Source organism: Myiozetetes cayanensis, unplaced genomic scaffold (assembly GCF_022539395.1).
Source record: "Myiozetetes cayanensis isolate MyiCay16 unplaced genomic scaffold, myiCay2020 scf35, whole genome shotgun sequence".
In the NCBI taxonomy this organism is placed as follows: Eukaryota; Metazoa; Chordata; class Aves; order Passeriformes; family Tyrannidae; genus Myiozetetes; species Myiozetetes cayanensis.
Genome location: NW_026087577.1, coordinates 747,315 through 766,708, shown reverse-complemented (window position 1 = coordinate 766,708; position 19,394 = coordinate 747,315). Strand labels below are relative to the sequence as shown.

Below are 19,394 nucleotides of genomic sequence, written 5' to 3'. Positions count from 1 at the left end.
ATGGAGGCCATCAAGAAGAAGATGCAGATGCTGAAACTGGACAAGGAGAATGCTCTGGACCGGGCGGAGCAGGCGGAGGCTGAGCAGAAGCAGGCAGAGGAGCGGAGCAAGCAGGTAGGGCAGGCGGTAGCAGCCCCCAGCCCAGGGGTGTTGGGAGGTAGCTTCTGCCTGTGTTGGCTCACGGCGAGCCCAGACCTAACACCCAACACAGACTCTGGCTGGGCTATGAGGGTGCCACAGCTGACAATGTTCCACAGCTCGAGGGCACCCCGAGAGCCGCCCAGGGCTCAGCCCCTGCCAGTTGGTGGGGTGTGGGAAAAGGACAGACACTGTGGGGCAGTGCTGGTCCCAAGGATGGGGCAGGAGGGATGCTGTGGGGCAGAGCTGGTCCCAAGGATGGGGCAGGAGGGATGCTGTGGGGCAGAGCTGAGCCTGGGATGGGGCAGGCAGGGCTCTCTCGCAGTGCAGGGATCCAATGTGTTGTCCACCTGTGGTGACACCACTGCCCTTCCAGCTGGAGGATGAGCTCGCTGCCATGCAGAAGAAGCTGAAGGGGACAGAAGATGAACTGGACAAATACTCTGAGGCCCTGAAAGATGCCCAGGAGAAGCTGGAGCTGGCAGAGAAGAAGGCAGCAGACGTACGTATGGGGTGCAAGGTGGAAGCTGAGGGCTGCCCTCCCCTTGTATCCTTCCTGATGGGACTACAGCCCTTCCCTATGCCTTGGGGACACAGGAAGGTCCCTGTCTGGCTCAGTGCATTCCCAGCAAAGCTATGTGGGTGTCTGGGAGCAGAGAGTGACCCTGTGAAGGACACGTCCCAAGGGCAGAGCCAGGCAGTGAGCAGCCCCTTGAGAGTGGGACACGTGTCCCCAGGAAACTCTGAGTCACAGCTGTGGGCAGAGGAGTTGAGCTCCTGAGGAGGAGGAGGAGGAGGAAGACAGGTATGGCATGGCAATGCCATGCCAGTGCATAGGCAGTGTGAGGATTGCAGAGCCCAGCTATTGTTGGCCGCTGTTCCCAGGAAAACAATGGCACCAGCGGTGCAGGGTTTCACTCGCTGGCCGCTCTCCGACCATCATGAGGCATCTGGCCCTGCTCATCACTTTCCAGGACCTGGCAGCCAGGGGCCACCTCCCCGTGGGGCTGGGACGTCTCAGGGTCCGATGTTGGGGCGATGCAGCTCTTCCCTCCTGCGGGAGCCAGGAAATCCTGTGGCTCCTCTCCCTCAGAGGGCCCAGCTCTGACGCAGAGGAGGCAGGAACTGTCCTCTGCCACTGTGCCCACAGGGAAGTGCCTGAGCCCTGGCACAGCACCTGGGCTGCCCTCACTGGCACATTCTGGCTCCACGCTGGGGGTCAGGGTGTTACTGGGAGCTCTGGAGCCCTTCTGGAACCCTGCGATATTTGTCACCCTGCAGCTTCGCTTGCGGCCCCCCGTCCCAGCATGGTGGCAGTGCCATCCCTGCACTGGAGTCGGCACATGCTGAGTGGGGCATCGCAGAGCTGTGGGAGCCCTTTCCCTCCCTCACACCCTTCCTACTTCCTTCTGCTCCCTGTTGGCATTTTCCTGCTGTCACCACATCCTCATTTGCTTTTTTGTGGATCCCTCTCTGTGCCCCTGGAGCCCCTTTTCCTGGCTGCTGTCACCTCAGGGTGGCCCTTGGGGCTGCCCAAGTTTCCCCCTGGTTCCAGGCAGTGGAGGGACTGGATGGGCAGAGCTGGCTCCCAGGTGCCTCCAGTTCCCCCTCATCCCTGGAAACGTGCCATGCTGCACAAGCCAGCCCAGGCAAACGTGGCCCTGCAGCATCCACCTGCCCAGCTGCTGAGGATGTCGAGGCAGCAGCCTGGAACGCTTCCCTTCTATCCATGTGCCCGAAGCCCTGCTGAATGGGCTTGGTGGGGAGTGAGGGCAGCAACGGGGGTCGGTGGTGTGTTTACTGAGCTTTTGGGGGGCTCCAAGAACAATCACGGCACCAAGAGACACGGCTCCTGGCTCCAAGGAACGCTGATCTTGGCAGCGTTGTCTGCACCATCGTCTGCCCTCGCACTGGAGGGTTCTCACAGGGGCTCAGGCCGTCGAGATGTTGGGGTTTGGCACACGGGAGCAGAACGGGAGCCCGGCAGTGACAGCTGACAGCCCCAGCCCTGGGCAGGAGGAGGGAGCGGGATCTGCCGCAGGGCTGTGGGGTCCTGGCCCCGGCAGGGTGCGGGGTCTCTCCCAGGGTTGCAGTGCCCAAGATCGGACCCCGTGGCCCAGCAGTCTCCAAATGTGGCCCGCAGGGCTGAGGGAAGGGCGGCACCGGGGGGTCCGGCCCCATGGAGGGGGGGACCTCCTCCGGGCCCTGTGCTCCCCGACATTCGGGGATTCGGGGCCGGTCCCGCTGCCCCCACACCCACACGGGACAGGTCCTTGTGCACCCAGGGGGCCGCGGTGCAGATCCCGGTGTCCCCCCCGGCCCGGTCCCAGTCCCAGTCCCTGTCCCGGTGTCCCACGTCCATGTCCCAATGCCCCAGGCCCCAGTGTCTCCCGATCCCGGTGAGTCCCAGTGCCGGTGAGTCCCAGTGCCGGTCCCGGTGTCCCAGTCCCCGGCGAGTCCCGGTCCCCGTGTGTCCCGGTGTGTCCCGGTCCCGGCGTGCCCCGGTCCCTGTGCCCCAGGCCCCGGTGTGTCCCAGTGTCCCCGCCCGGTGCCGGTGCCCCCCCGTCCCCGGTAAGTCCCGGTGTGTCCCGCTGTGTCCCGGTGCCCCGCCCGGTGCTGGTGCCCCCCCGTCCCCAGTAAGTCCCGGTGTGTCCCGGTGTCCCCCCCGGTGCCGGTGCCCCCCCGTCCCCGGTAAGTCCCGGTGTGTCCCGGAACCCCCTCCGGTGCCGGTGCCCCCCCGTCCCCGGTAAGTCCCGGTGTGTCCCAGTGTCCCCCCCGGTGCCGGTGCCCCCCCGTCCCCGGTAAGTCCCGCGGGGCGGGGCGGAAGTGCCGTCAGTTCCGGGCGGCGGGGCCGGGCGCGGTCCCGGGGGGTGCGGGGGCGGCGGCGGGGCCGGAGCAGACGGACCGAGCATGGCCGGGGCCACCACCATCGAGGCGGTCAAGCGCAAGATCCAGGTGTTGCAGCAGCAGGCGGACGATGCGGAGGAGCGGGCGGAGCGCCTGCAGCGGGAGGTGGAGGCCGAGCGCCGCAACCGCGAGCAGGTACGGCCGGGGCCGCCCCGCCGGGGCACGGCCGGGCCGGCGGCGCGCCCGGGGACCGGGGGATCCCGCTCCGAGCCGCGGGGAGCGCCCGCGGGGTCCGCTGCGCCCCGGGTGTCCCGCCCCGTGGCCGGGGGTCTCTCCGGGTCCCTGGGACCTGCCCGTGGTGCTGAGCGGGGGCCGGAGCGGGGGGGGCCGCAGGGCGTTGTTCCGCCGTGTCCCGTGTCCCGGCGCTGACCGAGGCCGGGGGGACCCGGCCGGGCCCGACCGGGGGGAGGGGGAGGCCCCGGCCATCTTGTGCGGCCCCGAGCCCGGAGCTGCGCGGGTAAGATGGAAGGGAGGAGGGAGCGGGGTCCCTGGGCTGCGGACGGGCAGAAGCCCCCGGAGCATCTCCCGAGCCCCGCATCCTGCCCCCGGCACCGGCAGCCGCGGGGGAAACACAGGGGCTTGGCTGGGATGGCCTGGAAGGAAGGAAGGAAGGAAGGAAGGAAGGAGGGAGCAACCACGGCAGGATCTGAGCTGGCAGCTCCGGGGGACGCCGGCAGGGCTGGGGACCGGCATGGGTGACACGGGCAGCCCCTCACGGTGCCCGGCTCCCTTGGGCCAGGGGCACAGGCAAGGCCGGTGTGTTGTGGGCACAGGGATGGGGTGACACGGGGCCGGTCCCGGCTCGAATCCGAGTGCGGCTCTCGGTGAATTTGCAGTGACTTTGCTGGAGCTGAGCCCTCCCCGCTCAGTACCCAAGCTGCATGTCTGTGACAGCGCTGTGTGATCGGGCTCTGCTGCCCAGGCCCATGGCAAAAGCTCCTGGGCTTCAGCTGGGCTATTTTTTCGCAGCCACATAAGGAATTTTCCCCGTAATAGCAGCGTTGTCATGGGAACACGCGTGCTTCTCCCAGCTCCCTGAGCCTCCCTCCTTCAGGGGAGCCAACCAGTACTCCCAGTGTGATGCTGGTCCCGCGTCCTGGGGAGCCCTCTTGGATCTCTGTGGCCTGGGGAAGCGATGGTGAGTCCTGAAGGCCGGGGTGAGCTCCTCCCTTGGCTTGCAGGGCTCCTTGATTCAGGGCTGCCTTCCTGAAGGAAGCACGGAGTAACAGGAATGTGCCACTTGCAGCAGGGCTGCCTGGAAGTCCCCTGGAAGTTCACCCCGTGATGCCGGGAAACCTGACAGTTTTGGCTGCATCCAGGGAGGAGCAGCAGAAGGGGATGTGTAAGGGCCCTTCTGCAGCGGGGAGAGGCACTTCCTCAAAAGCAGCAGTGGTTTTTGGGTGGGTTAAGCACTGCCTGCAGGAAGTCAGGGCTAAGTGATGCAGTTCAAAGGGTCGAGAAGCAGAGGCCGGCTGTGCTGGTGAGTCCCCACCTCTTGGCAGAGGGAGGGAGGATGTTCTCCACCTCAACAGCTCGTGTCCCCTTTAATAGGCAAAAGATATGTGCCAGGCAGTCTCCTTCCCAGTTCTGTTTAAGGTATTGTTGTGCTCCTCTTCGGGCAGACCACTTCCCCTTCAGGCGGGGCAGGTCCTGGCTCTGGGCACCCACAGGGGTGTGGGCTTCCTGGGTGTGCCTGCATGGGAGCTTCTCTGCCGCTTGTGCTCTCCCAGCCTGGTCTTGGAATGTGGCAGGGGGTGCCTCAGTGGCAGAAGGGGCGGGGAGAGCTCGGACAGCCCCTCCGGGAACTGGATGCAACTGGTGTTGGGCTCGGCTGTAACACTGGCGCCTTTCATTGCTCTGCTCCTCCCTTCTCCGCACCGTGAGGAGCAGCGTGTCTGCGTAGGCTGCTTTGTTACATTCAGCTGGGGTGTTTTGTGTCTGTCTGGCATGTGCCTGTGCCCAGGTCCCTGCAGAAGATCACAGCACTGCCCTGAATGACCACAGCCCTGCCTGCCTTTGTCGTTCCGTGGGGGAGCAGCATTCTGAGCTCCCCAGGGCGCTCCAGTGGGGTGTCCCTGTCCCCAGAGCATCTGGGCTCCCCTGGTCTCTGCCTGGGGTTTGCATGGATGGGGCTGTGAGGAGGGGCCTTGTGGCTGATCGCAGTGGCTGGGGGATGGGACAGCCCCTGATCTCTGCTGGTCACTTCTGTGGTCACATTTCTGGCAAATGCCTGAGGGCTTTCAGCAGTTTCACCAGCTCCTGGTGCCTGTGGCTGAACCGAGGTGGCTGTTGCTGGGGAACAGCCTCCTCAACCTGTCTCAGAACTGGAGGAGGCTTTTGCTGCTTCTCTGGGTTGTTAGTGACTCACTGGGAGGAAGGAGGCCTCGAGCAGTGCGGGCTCTCTTCTGGGGCAGCGATGAGCCCTGGGTTGGGCAGCGCTGGTGGCCCACCCAGCCTGCCAGCACCTGACATAACTTGGCACATCCCTGAGCCTGTTAATCCTTCTCGCCTTACTGGTGAGAGGGTTTGCCTCAAGCAATGCTCTCCGGTGTCCAGATCCTGTGAGTAAACTGACTCTGTGCTAAGTGGCAGCTGTCACCATGCTCTGGCGTGGTGGGTAAACAGCTGTGATGGATGGCCTGGCAGGATCCCAGCAGCTGCAGAGGCACCCCTTGGCGCGAGTCATCTCCTTAGTGTTTATGGCTTCAACTGTCAGGGCAGCTCAGGCTGGCAGGGAAAAGGCTGCAGGAGGGCTGCAGCGTGGACAAGGCATGCAGGAACGTGCTGCAGGCCTCTGGGAGAGGGGCTGAAGGTTTGCTTAGGGCTCCCACGTTGACCCGGTGGCAGAGCTCAGCTGCCCTGCCCGAGCTGCTCAACCTGCACGGGCTGAGTCCCCTCCTCTGCTCCCTCCAGGCTGAGGCAGAAGTGGCATCTTTGAATCGCCGTATCCAGCTGGTAGAGGAGGAGTTGGACCGAGCTCAGGAGCGCCTTGCCACGGCTCTGCAGAAGCTGGAAGAGGCAGAGAAGGCAGCAGATGAGAGCGAAAGGTGAGCAAGGGCTCCTGCTCACACTCTGTCAAACGTCTCGGATGTGTTTCTGACTGAGGGCCCAGTGCCATCCAACCTTTTGGGCTTCCCAGAGTGGGGGAAGGAGATCCCACATCAAGGCTGGATGTGGGAGTCGGTGCCTGCTTACGCAGAGCAGCTAAAACAATGCTGATGGCCTTGAGTGGCTTAGAACCTGAGGCTGCTGATGGCCTTGAGTGTCTCGGAACCTGAAGCTAAGGAGCAAGGCAGTGCTGTGTGCTACCATGCATTCCTGCCTCCAAGGGAGGAGAAATAAGTGGGTTTGGAGACACCATTGCCTTGTGAAGGTGGGGCAGCCTTTCTTCCTGCAGCCTCTGCCAGCATCCTCTCTGCTGGCAGATGTCCCCTGACCTGGCCTCTGATTCAAAGGGTCCCCTTGCAGCTGGCTGATGTGCTTCCTCGGTTGCACACTCTGTGGTGAGCAGCCCGGCCCAGCTGGTGGCCTGCCATGGAGATGGACTTGGCTCTTCCTGCATTCCAGATGGAGAAGTGCTTGACTTGGCTCTGCTGAGTCCCTAAGACAGCCGGACTTGTTCTTCTCAGCAGCACCACACTTCCCTTGACACAGGAGCCCAGGGAGCTGCTAGAGGAATGTTCCAAGGAACAGTTAATTCTGAGCAACTGAGGTTCACATCAGCCCAGCAGTGTCTGCCTTCCTGTGCCACCCTCTGTACTGAGGAGCCATGGCTTGTCAGGAAGCGCTGTGGTTCCAAGGGAGCGCTGTTAATGCTCTGAAACTCATCTCAGGGTTGTTTTACACACCTCCTCTCCCTGTGCTTACTTCTGGACAGAGGTATGAAAGTCATTGAAAACAGAGCTCTTAAAGATGAGGAGAAGATGGAACTGCAGGAGATCCAGCTCAAGGAAGCCAAGCACATCGCAGAGGAGGCGGACAGGAAGTATGAGGAGGTGAGACTCTTGGATGCTCTGGTACAGCAGACCTGGGCCAGGAGAGGCAGCTCCTCTTCCTGCTCACAAGGCTTTCCTCAGCAAAGCTGGGTGCAGAGCCTGGCTCTCAGCAGAGCTACATCAGTGCTTTGCTTGGCCAAAAACCTCTGGCAGCTCCAGCAGCTCTTGCAGGCATTCATTCCCTTCGCTGCTGTGCACAGCCTACAAGTGCAAAATCATCCTCCTTCCTCCTGATCCTGATTCTCCCTTCCAGGTTGCTCGGAAACTGGTGATCATAGAGGGAGATCTGGAGCGTACTGAAGAGAGAGCTGAGCTGGCAGAGTCGTGAGTAGTCCACTGGCATGAAAGTGGCACGTCTGCCTCTGCATGGGAACTAACACTGCATTGGTAACCTTGTTACACAAGGCCTGAAGCACTGGGTGGGTTTAGGTCCTCGGAGGAAAGGGCTGGAAGCACTCTCCTCCTTGAAACACTGTTGGCTCCACTCAGGACAAGGAGTTTGTGATGTGATTTGCCTTGGGTGGAGTTGCTCTGCCCCTTCGCATGGAGGCACTCCCCAGTCACAGAGAGAGCCCTTCTCCCCACAGCATTCACCAGCACTGCTTTGTGTGTGCAGTCACGAGATCCTTCACGTAGCCACAGGGCACAGGGTTTGCCCTAAAGCAGCAGAGGCCTCCTGGGCTGGGGGCTGAAGCAGCACATGGGATGGCTGAGGGCAGAGCTGTGGCTGAGGCTGCTCTCTGGCTTCTGCAAGTATTTGCAGTAAGCACTCCAGGCTCCTGCACTGCTGAGCAGCAAGCTGGACTTCCTCTGCTCAGAGCAGAGGTACAAATCCTACAAATCCCCTGGTCTTCTTTCACGTGTCTGGATGCTTTAGCTGATCCTGGAGGAGCTGGCCAGGACCTTTCCGTGCTCTGGGCCTTGTCTAACGCAGCTGGTGTGTGCGCAGCAGCAGCACTGTGCTTCCTGCCCAGACGTGCATGTTGTGACCATGACTTTTTTGTGTTTCCCCCCCACCCCCTTTTTTGCTCTATGGTGTTGTGGTTTTGGTGCTCCTTTTGACTTTGCCCCCACCTGGCTTGTGCCATTGTGTGACCGTCACTAACAGTCATTGCCGGGAGCTGCAGGAGCAGATCAGAGTGATGGACCAGAACTTGAAGTGTCTGTCTGTTGCCGAAGAAAAGGTACTAACCTTTCCCTTCTCGAACCATTAAACCAGAACTCTTGTGGTCTCCTCACTGTGCTCCTCCCGTCAGCTTAACTGCGTCTTTCTCTCTCCTGGAACGTCCTGTCCTCTCTGCCCATGAATATCCCTGTTTGAGTGGTGGTGGCTGTCCCTCTGTCCGTTGGAACAGCTTCCTACTGTACAGCACACTAAACATGCAGCTTCTCCTTGGAGACTCCAGGTCTGGCAGAAACCTGTGTCCACATCCCGCTGCTCAGCTTCGTGCCCTGTACATGTGCTGGCAGAATACTTAGAACATGAGCTCGGAGGCAAAAAGGGGAACTTGCTTTCTGCACAAGTGCCTCAAAGCAGGATTCCATCCAGTCTGATCTCAGACAGTCTCCTAAAGAATTTCCTGGTCTTCCCTGCATGTGGATTCACTTCTTGTCTCCTGTCTTTCCTTCCCATTCCTCCTTTTCCTTTTTCCCCCCTTTTCTTTACAAAACCCCACAGTAAATGTTCCGAGCTGGAGGAGGAGCTGAAGAATGTCACCAACAATCTCAAGTCTCTTGAGGCTCAGGCTGAGAAGGTAGGGCTGCCTGTCCCAGGGCCAGAAATATTGCTGTTGTGCTAGGAGGGTGTGTGAACAGCAGAGCACCCACCGGGATGGAAATGATGCAACTGCAATCTTAAGCAAGCCAGGAGAGCTGTGCTTGTTCTCCTGGGAGGGCTAATGGATTTCACCGGAGGGCTGTGGAAGCTGGGATGGAAGCTTGGCTGCCCTTCCCTGCCTTGGGGCAGACTCTATCAGCCAGGATGTTTAAGTTGCTAAGATGTAAAGATGAGAATTTTTCTGTGCCCAGGTTTGTGTTCTGTGCATGATGTGGGACTTGCTACCTGACCCAGCCCTGTTGGACACGGGCAGGGATGTGAACAGTTCCCAGTTGGAAGTTTCTGTGGGCATGTGTGCTGCAGTGAGGAGTTTGTCTCCCTCTGTAGCTGTGGGTTCTCTGGAGTGGGAGGTACCTGGGGCTGCTGATTGCTGACTTCTTTTCCACAGTACTCTCAAAAAGAGGATAAATATGAAGAAGAGATCAAGATCCTGACTGATAAACTCAAAGAGGTGAGTGCCCACATCAGGATGGCCCAGCTGGGTGATCTGGCCTCAGCTTGACAGGGGAGAGACGTGGAGAATGGGAGGCTCCATGTCCTCAAGCTGATGGCCTTTGCTGCAGAGCTGTTGCACTAACTGGCATTTTCCATCGGGCAGGCGGAGACCCGCGCTGAATTTGCTGAACGCTCTGTAGCCAAGCTGGAGAAGACCATTGATGATTTGGAAGGTACATTTTGGTGATAGGAAACCAACGAATGTGTGGTGAGGAGCGAGGAGCTAAGGAAGGCTGTCTCCCAGTAGCTGGGAGTGCAGAGGCTGCTGTACTCCTCAATACCTGGATTATGCCCTGACTTGGCCTCCAAGATGAGGCTTGCAAGAGTCATGCCCTGTGTGTGTGCTCTGAGAACAGCTCCCCAGCTGTACTGCAGCAGATCTCAAGCTCCTTTTCCAGACACCTGCCTTTTCTAACTGATGGCTGGTGTGGTTTGGTGGTGATGTCCTCAGGAATGTAACTAGATCCCTGTGCTCCAGCTTAATCCAATTTAAGGAGTGGCACAGGAAAGAAACACCTGAACTTGCAGAATTAGTCACAATAACATCCCTGCATGCAGAAGGTCATGCTGGCTGGTGCAATGTCCTGCCAGTCAACAGCCACAGGAGTCAGTGAGTCTTGAAACAGCTCCCGTGAAGACTCAGACTCCCCAGTGTTGGTCCTGGATGAAGGTTAAGTCACCAGCAGCCCCATCCATAAAGTGATGGTCAGCCAGTGCCAAGGATGGGTTCCTCTCCTCCTGCCATTCCTTCACACAGTCCTTCAGGAGCACTCCTGAGGCCAGCTATTGCAGAACCTTGCCCCAAGCCACGGAAGAAGGTTCCAGCTGCTTCCCTTAAATCTGGGGCTGTGGCCAGATTTTCCTGTGGATTGCTGTGTCTGGAGTGGTGGTGCTGGTAAACCAAATCCCTTAGAGGCCTTCTGCCTTGACCACAGGTGTGCCTTTGTGGTCTTATAGTGCCAGGTCTTGGAGATACAAAGCCCCATCCTATTGTCTGGAGCTTTATTATCTAGAAATAGCAGTGGTGTCAGCTGAGCTGTCCCAGAACCGCAGCCAAGCAGCAATTGGAGCTGCCTCATGATCCAGGACAAGCTTTTATGGGGAACTGCAAAAACTCCTCCACATCCCTGCATACTCCCCTTCAAACCTGTTGATTGAGAGTTGGCTCTGATCTCCAGCCTTGCTGCTGAGGTGACCTAGTTTGTGACACCTGACAGAGCTCCCCAGGCTGTTGTGAGGCTGTTAACAGCATGACCAGCTGTACTGTAGCCCAGGCAGCCAGAGCTGGAGCAGCCTGTGCCAGCTCTGCAGGGCTCAGGAGTGCATCAGCACAGCTCCAGGCCCGCCCCTCCCCGGAGGCCACGAGCTGCCTGTCTGCTCCATTATCTGATGGAGAACACCGGTGGGGCTGGTCTGTTCCACTTGCCCCACCTCACCACCTCCTGCAGAATGGGAATTCCTTCTGATGCCCAGCTCTATTACATGACTGACTTCTCCCAAGCCAGTCTTTGCACTGAGATACAAGGTGAGAACAAAGCACCTCGATTGATCAGTGCCCTCCCTGGGTGTAGCAAGCTTCTCCCTAAGTGGATGAAGTTGCCCTTCCCTGCTTCTCCTCCTGTCACTGGTTCCTGCTGACCTAGCTGGGCAGCTTGTTTTTACAAGCTAATGTGGTTTGAGTGCTTGGCTCTGCTCCTCTCAGAGCTGGATTGTAATCCTGGAAGGCACTTACTGGTCAGACCATCCTCAGGCTGCTGGAACCCTCTTGTTTATTGTTGGGGATGAGCACGGAGTCCTGAGAGCTTCACATTTAATTTAATTTTCTTCTGTTCTTGAGTCCCATCCTGCTTTTCCTGCCCCAGAGTGTCGGAAGAACTCCTCTGCCTTCCCTCATTGTTTCCCTTTTGTTCTCCTCCTAAACCTCTTCTAGATGAGCTCTATGCCCAGAAACTGAAGTACAAAGCAATTAGTGAGGAACTGGACCACGCCCTGAATGACATGACTTCCATGTAAATATGAGCTGGCTGGCGTTTGCCTCTCGCTTCAGCAGCCTGGGCCGCCAGCGCTTGCTTGGTTTGCTGTGGTTTCCGTAGCTGGAGAGTCGGCGGCGCTTGTGCCGTCCCAGGTTACTTCTACAGATCTGCCCAAGGCGCCCCAGCATGCCCTCCTCTAACTCTAGGCCCTCGTGATCTGCATGTGTAACCAAGTGCTGTGCTGGCCTGACAGGGTTCGGACTTGAACTCCTGGAGTGCAGTTCCCGGTCCCACCGGGAAAGGCTTCCTGAGGTAAAGCGGCTTTGTTGTCTGCTGGAGCCACTGGGCCACGGTCTCGGGATTCCTTCAGGAAGAGGCTGTGGATAGTGCTCAAGTGGATTCCTTAGGAATTGCCGCAACAGGCTTGAGATGGGCTGGATCATGAACTGATCTGTGGAAGTAGCTGAACTCGTGTGTTTCCGCAACTTTGCTCCTCAGCTTTGTGTTCAGATCTGCGGTGGGTGCTGCTCTAACAGCTGCTCCGCGGGGTCCTTGCACTAACCCAGGAGAGGCCGGGTCCCCCCACCTCAGAGAAGAGCCTTAACATGAGTGTCCCAAAGCTGCCTAAGCAGAGTTTGCTGTGCAAAAATACCGAAGCTTCTCTTAAAATTAGTGTCTCCTTCTGTCTCACACAGATAAGTCTTGCGATTCCAAACTCCACTTTGGATTTGTCTCTCTGCTTGGTGGCTTGATCTGCATCCGCACTCTGCATTCACGCTCTCGTCATCTCACTTTGAATTCCAGTACCTTTTCCCGGTTACTGTGCACAGGGCATCCCTGGGAAAGGGTGCTGTAAAGACACTGAAGCTTGACAGCAGCAGCAGCCCCCCACTTCTGCTGCTCTTGCTCCCAAACAAAGCTCCCTCTGTGCGACCCGATGTGCCAGACACGGCCTGCTCTGAGGGGCTGCCCTTTCTGTGTCGGGGGAGCTGGGAGGATGTTGTTCTCATCTGCATATCTTGTGTGGAGCCATAAAGCTCCTTTTGTATTTTTCTTGCCTCTTGCTAGAGCATGATGTCACCTTTTTTAAGGAAAACAGTTCGTGTATAAATGGAACAGAATGGCTGGTGCTTTTGAGAAGTGGGATTCTAGTGACCACTCGCTGCTTTAGAGTAACTGTTTCAGCATTGCCTTCAGACTAGTGTCACCCTCAGTGGAACACAGCTAGCTTGCTGGATTTTCCCTGGGGTTGTGTTGCTGGCTCCCAGATGCGATGGCAGCACTGCAGACGGGACCTGTGGGGTCAAACGGGAGGCTGGGGGTTGCAGCAGGAGGCCCTGGAGCTGTGCCTGGCTGAAGACACTCATCATTTGTGCCTGCTTTGGAGTGTTCACCAACACCAGTTGCCAAGCACTGGCTTGCAGTGGGAGGTCACAGACACACCTGGTAGTCGCTAGGTCAAGGTGTGGAAGCCAATAAATGTTGTGTGAGCTCTGGCTGGTGTCCCGCGGGGCAGGGCTGGTTTGGGTGTGAGGCTCTGCCTGTGCTGCAGGGAGGGCTGTGAGGCCCTTGGCACATCAGGAATGAGGAGGCACCACCACTGCAGGGCTGTGAGCACCCAAACCAGGGAACCCACGTTTTGCAGAGCCCTCCCCTCACCGTGCAGGGGCTGAGGGCAGCGGGATCCTTCTGGGAGCGTGGCATGGAGCTCTCCACGGGGCACTGCGCTGGGCTGCGAGCACCTGGCGCGTGTCACTGCCGCTCGTGGTGTGGTATGATAAACACTGGTCAGCCCGGGGGGACGGTATGTGCTGCCTCGTGGGGGCTGCTCAAATACTTTTTCCTTTCTGGGTCGGTTCATCTGCCACAGTGCCCGAAGAGCCCTTCGTGAGCAGAGCTCTGGTGACATAGGACACTTCCCGTGGCTTCCTCAGGTTTGTGCCCCTCTGTTTTCCACACGACAGCACTGGCAGTCAGGATAGTCCAGGCACGCCCCAACCTGTTCTCACTCTGTCTTTGGTGCCAGGTCTGGGTGGGGAAGGAGGGAGCATTCCTGTAAGGAATTTCAAAGTGTGGTCTGACTCTCCTGGGATTTGGGGCAGTAACTGTGCCCTGTAAGCACAAAGCAGGAACCTAGAACTCCTCAATAACCCAACTGCAGCTGGAGTTGGGGGTCTGGGTCCTGTGGGAGGGGCAGGGCATCTGTCAGTGTAGAGGCTTCCAGCCCATTCCATTGTCAGCTGTTGGCACAATGGGGCCTCATCTATGTCGGTCAGTCTGCAGGGAGGGAGTTGGGTGAGGGACCAGGCTCTGCTTGGTGGTGCCCAGCAATAGGACAAGAGGCAATGGACAGGAACTGATGCCCAGGAAGTTCCACCTGAACGTGAGGAAAAACTCCTTTCCTGTTTGGGTGACCGAGCACTGGCACAGGCTGTGCAGAGAGGGTGTGGAGTTTCCCTCACTGGAGATAATCCAGAGCTGTCTGGATGCAGTCCTGTGCCATGGATGACCCTACTGGAGTAGGGAGTTTGGACCCACTGTGGTCCCTTCCAGTCTCGCCCATTCTGTGGTTCTCCCTGGGTGGAGGTGGCAGCCTGCCCTTGGGCAGTTCCTCTCTGCTCCTGGGGAGGTCCTGTTGTGTTTGACTCATGCTGTGGGGAGCTGGTGGCTCTGCTCTGCTCAGTGGTGTTCCAAGTGATGTTATCTGAGGCTGGGCTGTGGCAGGGCCTTTCCCTGCTCTCTGGATGGAATCCACGCTGGGTGGCAGGTGGGTGGGTGGGTGGGTGGGTGATGCATTGTCTGCCCTGGGAGGTTTTGGAGGCATCTGGTCTGACTGGATTGCTGGGCTTGCATGGGCTGGTTGCTGGGAGCTGGGCTGTGACTGGGGAGTGCTGCAAATGCAGATTAGCTGACCAGGAGGGCCAGGGCCTGGGGCTCCCTGAGTGGCAGGGATAGCTGGTGGGGCTCCCCTGGGGCTGGGCAGAGAGGAGAGCAGGCCTTACACTGTAGCAGCCTGGGCAAACATTCCATGTGGAGGAGCTGTTCCTGAGGTCTGGGAAAGGTCATGCATGCCAGACACTCCAGTTTGCCCCCTTGTGTGGGTAGATCATCAGGTCCCTGTCCACAGGCAGCAATGCTTGCTTTAAAGCTGTGAGCTGTTACACCAGCTGACAGTCACTGGTCCTTCTGAGCACAGTTCACTCCCATCCTCTGCTGCTCTGGAGACCCAGGACCAGCCCAGATCACCTGGGACTGGGGACTGGCATCAGGGTGCCCAGCTGACCTGCTCAGAGCCAGCAGGAGTAGCAGCAGCAGTGGTTGTTGTGCAAGGTGTGGGCCAGGATGGGGTGGGTGTACCCACAACTACCCTCAGCTCCCAGATTGTGGTGGGACAGAAATCACTGGCTTCTCTGGCTGTGCCTTGGTGTCTTTAAAGAAGGGACAATCAGTCAGCATTACTGCCCTCTCCTGCAGAGGGAGGTGCAGCTGGGGCAGGTCCTGAGGGCTGAGAGAAGCTGAGGGTGAGGCTGAAGGTGAGCTTCCCCCTCTGTGTGTGGGGATCACTCTGGAGGGACTGGGATGAAACCCTGGGGAAGGTGACGTGCTTTGGCTGTTCCATGTGAATCAGTTGAGTGTCTGGAATCTTACCCAGCTAGGTCTTGTTCAAGAGCAAAATATTCCCTGGTTGTAAGCAATGAGGAATGGTGCAGCTCCCCTTCAGAGGGTGCCCAGGACCTCCTGTATAAGGATTTGAGGAGAGGCCCAAGCCCAAGGCTGTGCTCTGGGCTCGCTCCTCGGGCACAGGCAGCACTCTGTGTGTCGCTGCAGTTGGTGCTGGTCAGTTCTGCCAGGCTGGAAGCTGTTGTTTGTGTAAGCATTTTTCACTGCCTGGAATTCCCCTAAATGCAGGAATTGGAGCTGTCAGGCTGGGAGGACCCTGCCTGTGCAGTTGGGCAGAGAGGGATGCTGAGTGGGTTCTCTGTGGTGGCCAGTTGTGGCAGGACATTGGCCACCCAGCTCTGAGAGATGGCAGGTGCTGGGGGGGGACCAAACTGGTTCTCCCTTTCCTGGAACTGCTCATGAGCACATGTGCTGGGCATGAGCCTCGAGGGCACGTGAGGCTGCTGGACCCCTGTAGGGCTGTAAGGACAGGGGCTGGAGAGCCATGGCTGCAGAGACAGTGGCAGTTTGTGTCCTGCTCATGCAGTTCTTCTGGGGCAGATCTAAAAGAGCAGCCTGCACTGCAGAACTTTCTCTGTCCTGTGCTGGAAGCAGCTGCTACCTTCAGTTCTGTCTGGTCTGGGTGGTTGGTGTGGTACCAGGGGTGTTCTCAGAGGAGGGTTCTCCAGGGATGAGGTGCTGTCATCCTTGGTGCTCCTGGTGTCCTTGTCCCACTGTGCAGACCCTGTCAGTCCCACTGCAGTGTAGGGTGGCTCCCTCTGGAAGCTACTCCTGGTTCAGCTGTGGCAGGACTTGTTTCTGCTTAAAGCACATCCCTTACTGGGGTCCAGCCCGGCCTGCAGGCTCGTCTTCTGGTGTCTCCTTTTTTCCTTTCTTTGCCTTTGCACATCCTTGGCAGAACTTCCACTTCTGCCCACGTTTGGTTTCCTCTGTGATCTTCCTGAGCTGAAGCACAAGTTAGAGAAAGACAAACCTGTGTCCTTTCCAGCTTCACCTGGGAATAGCCCAGGCCATCCTTGGAGATGGAGACAAGCTTGTTTGATGTGCTCCTCCTGGTGCTCTACTAACCTTCCCTTTCTCTCTTTTTCTCTCTTCTTCTTGTTTCCCTCCTCCTGTCGCTGCTGCAGAGCGCCTGTACAGCCAGCTTGAGAAAAACCGCCTGCTCTCTAATGAGCTGAAGTTAACGCTGCATGATCTGTGTGACTGAGGAGGGGCTCACTAATCCCATAAATGAGCTTATTGCGACCACCAGTGCTGTGGACCACAGTGAAATCTGATCATTAAGACTGGCAGACTTGCGAATTTTATGCAATTGCTGCTTTTTAATGGGGCACTTCAATTCATCCTATAATTTATTTAAGCATTTTTTAAAACATATAAAGGTAACCTCTGTTCTTGGTGAAGTAACCCCCAGACTTCGCTGTTTTTTGAGCGCTCATTTGCTTGTCCAGGGGGTCCTGCCTGGCTCCTCCATGGAACCAGAATGGCTGCACCCCTGAAGTGAGGGGTGGGGTGAAGTTAGGCTTATGTCTGCTTGAAGCTGCTCCACCTGAGTTTATGATTAGGTAAATGACTGTAGGATTTCCTGATGCATGGAATGATGGCTTCTGCCAATAAATGACTGACCTTGTAGTCCGTGAGATGCTGCACACCTGTAGTGTGTTCCTGTCTAGGGGAGTCCTAACCGAGAAGGTCTGGGGGCAGCAGTCATTTCCTGGGCCTGACCCCACTGCAGCTGCAGAGCCCTGGAAGGGTTGTTGGGAAGGCTCATGGATATCTTGGCAGCAGGTCCCAAAATGCACAGCCCGGAGCTGTGTCCTGGGTGCCCGCAGGGTGTGTTTAAATGCTGCCATCGCTCGTGCCCGAGGAAGGCTGTTCTCTCTCTGTGCACAGTTTCTGGCTCTGGGGAGGTTGGGAGTGGCTTTGGGAATCTGCCTGTACCTAAAGGACATTTTTCAACAGCCTGTCTATCCAGTGTCCCAGCGTGTGGATGTCTCCAGTGATATGGGTGGGCTCACCTTTGGAATAAAGCCTACCTAGAGCACTAGCTGCTGATCTGCTCTCCTCCTGGCTTAAGGAACATGTGAGAATCGACCGCACAGCTGCCTGTAGTGTCAGGCAGGGTGCAGCTCCCTTGCTCCTTGCTCTCTGCCTGTCACTGCCCCGACCCCTGCCCCGCTGCCCTCCAGGCCAGTGGTCTGCTCCCTGCTGCTGGGCTTGGCATCCCTGCCCTGTGCTGAGGGAAGGGGGGCACAACCACCTGCCAGGGGTGATTTCCAAGTGTGTGTCGCTCTTGGGGTGCCTTGCTGGGCCGTGTGGGTCAGCTGTGGAGGTGTGGAAGCCCTGGGGAGAGCTGGCTGCAGTCGGAGGCACCTGCATGTGAGACACTGCCTAGAGCTCTGGCTAAAGGCACACCGTGACTGTGCTGACTGGGAGCACCAGCAGTGTGAGAGGCAAGGGCTGCACACAAGCCAGGTAACCCCAGAGCTTCCAGCTGCACCCAGCCAGTCACCCTGGCCCGAGGATCGCTGCGGGGAAGGGGCTGGCACGAGCTTTCTGTGGCAGAGGAGTTCTGGTTGTCTGACACCGGGTTTTGTAACTCTGAACTCTTGCCTCCTGCCAGATAAACTGAAATCCACCAAAGAGGAGCATCTCTGCACGCAAAGAATGCTGGACCAGACCCTGCTAGACCTGAACGAGATGTAACAGATCCCTGCCACCGCCTCCGCCACGCGACGCCCGGCGCCGGCCCGGCCGCTGCTGCCCCTTAACCCTGGAGACCAGAGTTTACTCCCTGTTGCCAACCTGACCAAACACAAATCTCCTTTGCCCCGGGGTTAAAGGCCACCAGGTTGGGCAGAGCTTCAAACAGCATCATTAAGGGAAAGAAACAATGCAATAATAATAATAATGTTTGGGGGAGCATGTTTGAGATGTACACATTTTGTAACTACCTTTTTTTTTTTTTTTTTGTAGCGACCATTGTAAACATTCCAAATATCGTGTGAGGCTGGTGAGCTACACTTCAAAGCTCTCCTGGCTTTAAAATTTGGTATTAACCTTCTGTTAATTGGCTCTAGGCCACCCTGCTTTGGCAGGGCAGGAAAAGGGTGTGATGGTGCTCGCTGTGAGTCAGAGTAGCCAGGCTAGGGATAGAAGCCTATTGGGAAAACTTCCTTTCCAAGAGCTGTTTGCCAAAAGTGCAGTTCAGTTTCTCAGCTTTAAGGTTAACTGTGCTGGGGAGGAGCAACTTGTGTGAAAGGTACTTTGTTTTGTTCTTTTTTTTTTTTTTTTTAAGCCAAGCCAGTCATCTGAACAACTGAACCTTCACAAAGATTGTGTCCCTTCTACCCCACTGTTGGCCACTTCCTTTCCTGGTGGGCTTAGAGCAGCCACAGCCCCTCTAACCCATTGCTACCCTGGGGCTGACTTTGCCTTCACTAAGTGCTGATGCACCAAGAAACTTCACCGCTCGTTGCTGGGTTACACTTAACAGCTTAAGTACAACGGCCTTGTGTTCTTGGAGAAGTGTTTTTGCCTACCTGGAGGGAGGGAGCTGAGCCTTCCCTCCTGGCCAGGACTGCTCTTACTGTCTTAATTGGGTACAAGCCATCTCGCTGTGCATTGCTGGTGTTCCGTGGTTGTGAGGCGCGAGCCACGCTCGCGGTGTGTAGCTTGTGGTTTGAGCATGCTGCTTGGTTGTAGCAGTTTTAGGGGCCAATCTGGAGACAAAAACCCTATCCAGTGTTTTGATACTAAATTGAAAAAATTGTGTTACTGTCTTTTGAAATAAAAACCGATCCCCTCCACACCACTGCTGGCTGCGGAGCTTTCCTGTGCGGGAGCCGCTCCATCGGGGCTCGGGGGGGGTGAGGGTGTGTGCCCATCCCCTGGCCATGAGACCAGGCAGAGGGTAAAGGTGGGCTTGCCAGCGTCTTCCTGGGGCTGGGGCACAAACGTGGGACCGTGGGGGTGAGTCCCTCAGGCAGTTTGGAGGTGACAGTGAGTGTTGATCTGCTGGAGGGCTCTGCAGAGGGGTGGGCACAGGCTCGATCAACGAGCCAGGGCCAGTGGTGTGAGGTTCAGCAAGGCCAAGGGCCAGGTGCTGTCCTTGGGTCACCACAACCCCCTGCAGGGCTCCAAGGCTTGGGGAAAAGTGGCTGGAAAGCTGGAAAAAGGTCCCGGGGTGCAGGTGGCAACAGGTGAACACGAGCTGGTGTGTGGCCTCAGGCCCAGGGCAGTGACCATCCCCTGTGCCGGGCACTGCTGAGGCACCTCCAGCCCTGGGGGAGTTTTGGGCTCCTCATGGCAAGACATTGGTGGGCTGGAGCGATTCCAGGGAAGGGAATGGGGGTGGAGGAGGGTCTG

The 19,394-nt window shown here is 57.8% G+C and overlaps 1 protein-coding gene across 12 annotated transcripts; it reads left to right on the top strand.

The window, feature by feature from the left end:
• Window positions 1-18,840, top strand: TPM3 (tropomyosin 3). 12 transcript variants are annotated; one of them, XM_050327806.1, is made up of 10 exons: window positions 1-114; window positions 515-640; window positions 5,959-6,092; window positions 6,923-7,040; window positions 7,294-7,364; window positions 8,719-8,794; window positions 9,266-9,328; window positions 9,476-9,545; window positions 11,303-11,381; window positions 17,650-18,840. In XM_050327806.1, the coding sequence occupies exons 1-10, from the start codon at window positions 1-3 to the stop codon at window positions 17,651-17,653; spliced, it is 855 nt and encodes a 284-aa protein (XP_050183763.1). In that variant the 3' UTR covers window positions 17,654-18,840. The 12 variants fall into 12 exon arrangements, 10 of the variants coding, with proteins under 10 accessions (XP_050183763.1, XP_050183762.1, XP_050183764.1 ...); XM_050327805.1 differs by lacking the exon at window positions 11,303-11,381; XM_050327807.1 differs by lacking the exons at window positions 8,719-8,794; window positions 11,303-11,381 and adding an exon at window positions 8,149-8,224.
• Window positions 18,841-19,394: the final 554 nt, after the last annotated feature.

Coding starts and splice junctions, on each gene's coding strand:
- TPM3 (XM_050327805.1), top strand. CDS start 1: ATGGAGGCCATCAAGAAGAAGATGCAGATGCTGAAACTGGACAAGGAG. Junction 641..5,958: donor CAGAGAAGAAGGCAGCAGAC/GTACGTATGGGG, acceptor TGCTCCCTCCAG/GCTGAGGCAGAAGTGGCATC. Junction 9,546..17,649: donor GACCATTGATGATTTGGAAG/GTACATTTTGGT, acceptor GCCTCCTGCCAG/ATAAACTGAAATCCACCAAA.